This window comes from Amaranthus tricolor, chromosome 6 (genome assembly GCF_026212465.1).
Source record: "Amaranthus tricolor cultivar Red isolate AtriRed21 chromosome 6, ASM2621246v1, whole genome shotgun sequence".
Classification (NCBI taxonomy): domain Eukaryota; kingdom Viridiplantae; phylum Streptophyta; class Magnoliopsida; order Caryophyllales; family Amaranthaceae; genus Amaranthus; species Amaranthus tricolor.
Window position 1 is genome coordinate 7340548 of NC_080052.1, and position 6568 is coordinate 7347115.

Below are 6568 nucleotides of genomic sequence, written 5' to 3' on the forward strand. Positions count from 1 at the left end.
ATTTGCTAGACAAAATGTTAAGTTTTTGGTTAGATTAAGTAATTATTTCGATTGAAGTTCGAAATATGATATGTGACCACGACATTTGTTTTTTGAAAAAACTGTCATTACGTTGGGTAAAAATAGCGTAAAACTTACAAAACAAAAAAAATTCCTTTTTGTCTACCACATGGAAAAGTTGAAAGTCAAGGTTACCACGTGGATTAAAAAAAATGTTTGTCTACGACATAGAAAAGGCGAAAGTTAAGGATTACCGTATGGAATTTCCCTTACATTTTTCACTTATCATCCAAAAGGGTAAAATTGACAAAAATACATTAAAAGTGATTTTTCTTACGTTTTGTGTCATCAACCAAAAGTGCAAGTAATTTAGAACGAAAAAATATCAATTGTTTCTTTCTTTTGTTAGATCACTTTAAATTTGTTATATCACACAACTTGAGATATACATTTTTTGGGTGTATTATTTTAGCAAATTCAAAAGAAAAAGACAGAATATTTGTATCCATTTTGAAACGTAGAAGTCAAATGTTGAATACATTTATGTAACAGTGTCGATTAGGATTCATGCATGAAGCTCCATAAATGGAACCCAACTAAGTCCATAGACACCGGAAAATAATTCATTTTTAAGGACTTCATCATTGAGTACGTGGTGAGCAACTAAGTAAGATCTTTTTGACATTATAAATTCACATTTATAATTAACACCTTCCATCCAATTGACATTAACAACATTACAATTAAACATTTATTCAATTTTCAACAAAAAAAAATAAACATTATTCGAAGAAAAAAAAATAAAGAGAGATGGGAAAATTTGAAAAATATTTAATGATATTAGTTGCAATTACAATAACAACATTAATATTGGGAAATTATAATGTAAGTGCAACTGAGTTTATTGTAGGAGATGACCAAGGATGGGATATTCCTGCCTCATTAACAATGTACTCTACTTGGGCTTCTCAACAAAAGTTCTCTGTTGGTGATGTATTAGGTAAATTTTTATTTTATTTAACATTGATATTATTTATTTATTTTCATTGATTATAAAGAAACTTTTATTTATTTGATTACAAAAATTAGTTTCAAATATATATCTAAATATGCAGATCATTTATCACATAGAAGTAATAATTTATACTCCCATGCTAATGTTTAATGTCTTCATTTTCCATTAAAAGTTTATTTATTGTGAATGTTTTAGAAGTATACTTCTATACATTAATTTTTTTTCAAAAACTACTTAAAAAAATAGCATTTTTTTCAAAAACGCAAAAAAAAAAAAAAATAATCAATAACAACCAAAAAAAATTTGGTTAATTTTTACAGATTACCAAATAACCAAAGACATCAAAATTACCGTTAGATTGACATGAACTCATGAACTCATGAACTACTACGTGACTGTGGATCTCCATCTTCAACTTTTCCAAGCTACCTTCCTCCTTTAGAATCTCGTTTCCCAACTCATCAACAATGAAGGCTTCTTCATTATGGTCTCTCCTATTCATCCTAATAGTCTCATTTGACTTTTGACATTGTTCATTATTAATTCTTAACTTGTATTTTTTTTTATCTATTAGTTATAGCATAGTCAAGTGGGATTTTGTTTGATTTGTTTCAATGTAAAGATCATTAAAATCAACTTCTTACTAATTATGCACAATTAAAAATATTAATGATAGAATCGTTACGTTGACAAATATGTCTAATCAAATAGGATTATTAAGATGAATAGAAGAGAGTAATATTATTACTATAATTAACATTTTAACTCAATTGAACCCATTAAAATCCTCTTTCCAAGCTCCTTAATAGAGGAAGGTTAATCTTTCCACCATAATATTACGTAACTTTTCAAAACTCTCACAATTCAACACATTGAAATCCTCTTTCAAGCTCCTCAAAAATATTCGGGCTTCTTCATCCCACCACATTGATTAAAAACTAAACCTCTTATATCTTGGCAAAAATTTAAAGCTCTTAGCATGTTGTAAACTTAAAGAGATAGATAAGTACATGTTTAAAATATTATTCAACCACAAATCCAATATTATCAGATGTCGTTAAAGCTAATGCTTGAAGCTAACGCGAATATATCATAAAAATTTTTCCACAATAATAAGTTTAGGCAATATTTCCTCATACTTATCTATAAGTGTAAACCAAACTAGGATTAGCCATACTTATTAAAAGAGGACAATATTTCTACACACTTTCTAAGATTACACGTACTAAAGTGTGGAGAAATATTTTAGGCACACATATAAGTGTGGGCTATTCGTTTTTATTTGTTGCTACATGGAACAATTTTTGTAAGAATTTTCTTTCAAAAAATATCATTTTCATGATATTTCATGGAGTTTAGTTACTAAAACACCACAAAATTAAAAACCAATCTAGAAACCTCTTCGTAACTGCTTTTGAATGCTTGTATTTGGTACTTATGATTATCGTACTCGTTCTTTAGTGACCATAAAAACACATAAAGTAATCATTTTATATTTTAGTTTCGATATAAGAAGTATACTTTAAACAATAAAAATGAATGAAACTTACTTTTCGCACTTTATAATTTGATGGACAACAACTTATATATCTAATAATTGTGCATTAGCTTTTTTAATTTTCTCTAACTCTTTACCTAAAATAATAAAGAATCAAGTCAAATAAATTACTTACTACAAAATGAGAAAAATGTATGTAATATACCATGCCAGCCAAAAAAAAAGTGACATTTCCTATTTAATCTAGTCTCTAAGAAAATATTTTTTATTCGGGTCACGATTATCCAAGAATACCTAGTCAATCACTAAATTAGAAGAATGGAGGGTGGTTTTAGAAAGCCATGGGTTGCGTACAAGCCGTACAAAGACAGAATATTTGAAATGCAATTTTAGTGGCGATGAGAAACATGATGGCCCAGACGTGACAATTGGAAAAGATATAGTTGCAAGTACGACTAAGTTCAAGTATCTACGGTCTATTATGCAAAGTGATGGAGAGATAGATGGAGATGTTACGAATCGTATACAAACAGGTTGGCTTAAGTGGCGATCAGCTACTAGATTGTTATGTGATAAGAAGTTTCCGATTAGATTGAAAGGTAAGTTCTACAGAGTTGCCATTAGGCTAGCTTTATTGTACGGGATAAAGTATTAGCCTGTTAAGAAGATCCATGAACAAAAGATGGAAGTGACAGAGATGGAAATGTTGAGGTGGATGTGTGGTAACACCATAATGGAAAAGTCAAGAATCAGGAGTTTAGAGAGAAATTAGGCGTTGCCTCATTATCTGCTAAAATGTGTGAAAATAGGTTACTATGGTTTGGACATGTGCAAAGAAAGACTATCGGCTGCCCCATTAAAAGGACAGAAAGCATCATAGTGGAGGGTAAGAGAAGTCGAGGAAAACCTAAGAAAACGTGGGTTGAGCAAATAAAGAGCGACTTAAGTGAGTTGTGCCTCTCCATGGACCTGACTAGGGATAGGAATAGTTGGAGACATCAGATCCATATTTTAGATTACTGATAGTTTCTTTAGTTGTCTTCTTGTTGCTTCATTTTTTTTGTTTGTTCCTTTGTGGAATTGTCGTCACCCATATCCTTTTATGCAAGGCTCTTACATGCTTGGGGGGTAAACTTCAACCGATTTCCTCTAGTCCTCCCTATAAAGGAAGTACGGGTATGGATTGTACGTCACTTTCCCTCACCTAGACCCTGCTTCCAAGCGAGACATTGGGTATGATGATGATGATGATGAGGATGATGATGACCTAGTCAATCACTTTCTCCGGCTTATTCCAGGTCAACTAATAAAACATGAAAGTAACATGATCATATATAAAACCTAATTTTTAATGATATAATCAATTCTCTCATTTGGTTTTATACGTTTGTATCAAGCCTCAATAGCATTTAATTGTTGAAGAGAGTTTGATTGAATTGTAGCAACTTAAGAGCATGATGTTAGTAGTAATTGTTACCTAGCATCTTGATGCATATTGGTGGTTACTCCACTTGAACCAAGACTTGTCCTTATTAACCATACTCAATCTGTCTCTTGAATTTTCTACTGAATGTGATATTTTTCTCACAATATATCACACTGAGTAGCAAATTCAAAGAGATATAGAAGTACATGTTTAATATATTAATTTAAAGACAAATCCAATGTAATTAGATGTGGTTAAAGTTAATGGTTGGAACTAACATTATTCTATCATTTTAAAATTTATTATTTGTTTTTACTCAAAAGAAATGTTAATTAATGTAGTATTATGGTTGGTTGACAGTATTCAACTTTTTAAGTGGAGTTCATACAGTGGGCTTGGTAGAGAGTACTGCATTTGATACATGCGATACAAGTAGTACAATTTCAGTTATTTCAGAAGCTCCTGCAAGAATTCCTCTTCAAGAAATAGGACAACTTCACTTCATCTGCACTGTGGGTAGTCATTGTTTGTCAGGTCAAAAACTAGCCATTAATGTAACCGACAATTCATCACTATTGTTTTCGCCAGCGCCATCACCATCGCCATCGCCTTTGTCAGCTCCTATGGATTCTTCATCTTCAATATACACTCCCTTTGCCAATTTCTATTTGTTATCTTCTCTTGTTTTTGTTTTATTATTTTAGAGTTTATCCTCTTGTTAACTATTTGGAATTCCTTATGAGTTGTGACCTAAAAAATTTTGTTTTGGTATTATTGTATGAGCCATAAGATGAACAGTTTTTAAATTGCATTATTTATATTTTATTTTTTTAATCTATATGTTGTCTATTTTTATGCAATTTGAATTTCGTTCTTAGAATATTTATTAGAATTATCTTCGATATAATTTAGGCTACACTAGATATCTCTACGTTACTTTAGATTTTTCTGCGTTAAATTAGATTTTTAATTTGTAACTAGCCTAGAAGTATCTAGATATTGTTTATATAATACCCCTTTATAAGATAAAACTTTGTATTCATCTTTATAATGAATGGAATGCAACACAATCATTTAAAACCAATATTTCTTACATGGTATCAAGAGTTTATTGTACCCAAAAAAAATAAAATACTCGCACACAAAACACACTTTTTATTGCCACAATTTGCTCTAATAAAAGACAATGTACTTCCTATATAAAGACTTGCAACTGAAGTGTAAAAGACTAAAAGTAACTAAACCTACTTACACTAATAATTAAACTAATAAACTCTTATAATTAAACAACTAACAAGCATCCTAAAAACAAAGTAATTTTTTGTCATTAAACCAACACACCCTGTTAATCAAATCATTTTCAATAGCTAACTTGACTTGCTTGGACTTGATATACTTGTTGTAGAACCTGACAAAGTTGCATCACCATTGGAACTTAAAAAATCGATCCTCAACTTCACTTAAATACACCATGATCAACACACTCCATTGTGCTATGAATCAACACTGCATAACACAACCGCACTTTTCACACGAATTAGCTGACACGACGCACATCATGACACACTTGAACTAAAATTGTACTGCTACATACAATACGTCACACACAGCCGGCCACAAAACACATTTTTTTAAACGCTTCAACCCTATTGTTCTTGAAACACTACAAGATCCACACAACACAATATATAATTTATCTTGATATTGTATATTAACATCTCCAAAACTCAAAAAGTCAAAAACAAACGGACACAAATTAATAAATTAGAAGAGCTTGCTCTTCTCCTTTAACATTTTGAGAAAAATTGTTTTGCTCTTTGCCTTTCTCCTGCTTATCATCTCTTTTTTTATCCCAACATCTAGCTTCAATATGACCAAACCTTTTACAATAATAGCATTGACCTCTTTTTCTTAACTAATTGTGATCTCCATCTTGTCTGCCACGACCTCTTCCACAACCTCGACCACGACCACAACTATGATAACCACTTCTACCTCTACCATATCCATGACCTTCATAACCACGATCTCAACTTCCTTTATTTTTCTATTCATGCCATTCATCGAAACCTTGAGCTTTCACTTGAAATGCTTTTTCTTCCACCTGAATATCATTTTTCTTTCGATTGTCCTTCAACGTAGTGTTAGGCATTGTAGGTGTCGGTATCTGTTTATCTTAACTTTACTTAACCAAGTCCCTTAACTCTTGAGACTTGCACAAGGACATCATTTTAAGACTCTAAGCATGGGAAAGGATTGCAGAAGAGATGGAGTAGTTTCTATAAAAGTTGGATTGAATATAAAAAATGGAAAGAGGAAGGACAAGAAGACAAAAATATGAAGTAAATGTATTCTTTTATGGCAACTTTATAGGACCAAAGTTTATTTTGGAACAATAATGTAGTATTACAATCCCAACTTTTCTAAATAGACTGAATATTTTTTCAAATACGATACGTCACTCCCTTTTCTGTCCTTCTTTTTTTTATTTTTAATTACCTAACACTACTTACACAATTTCACAGTGAAAGAAAAAGATAAGGATCAAATTGGAGCTCTGATACCACTATTGCACCCAAACAAACACAAAATACTCTATTTATTGCCACAATCTGCTATAATAAATGAA

General features: G+C 31.0%; 1 protein-coding gene across 1 annotated transcript; it reads left to right on the forward strand.

Moving 5' to 3' along the window:
* Positions 1-790: 790 nt before the first annotated feature.
* Positions 791-4684, forward strand: LOC130815355 (umecyanin-like). The gene is made up of 2 exons (XM_057681797.1): positions 791-1000; positions 4300-4684. The coding sequence occupies exons 1-2, from the start codon at positions 811-813 to the stop codon at positions 4641-4643; spliced, it is 534 nt and encodes a 177-aa protein (XP_057537780.1). The 5' UTR covers positions 791-810; the 3' UTR covers positions 4644-4684.
* Positions 4685-6568: the final 1884 nt, after the last annotated feature.

Bases quoted from the DNA above. Each gene is read 5' to 3' on its own strand.
- LOC130815355 (XM_057681797.1), top strand. From the start codon at position 811: ATGGGAAAATTTGAAAAATATTTAATGATATTAGTTGCAATTACAATA. The intron at 1,001-4,299 runs GTAAATTTTTAT...GTTGGTTGACAG, and splicing joins CTCTGTTGGTGATGTATTAG to TATTCAACTTTTTAAGTGGA.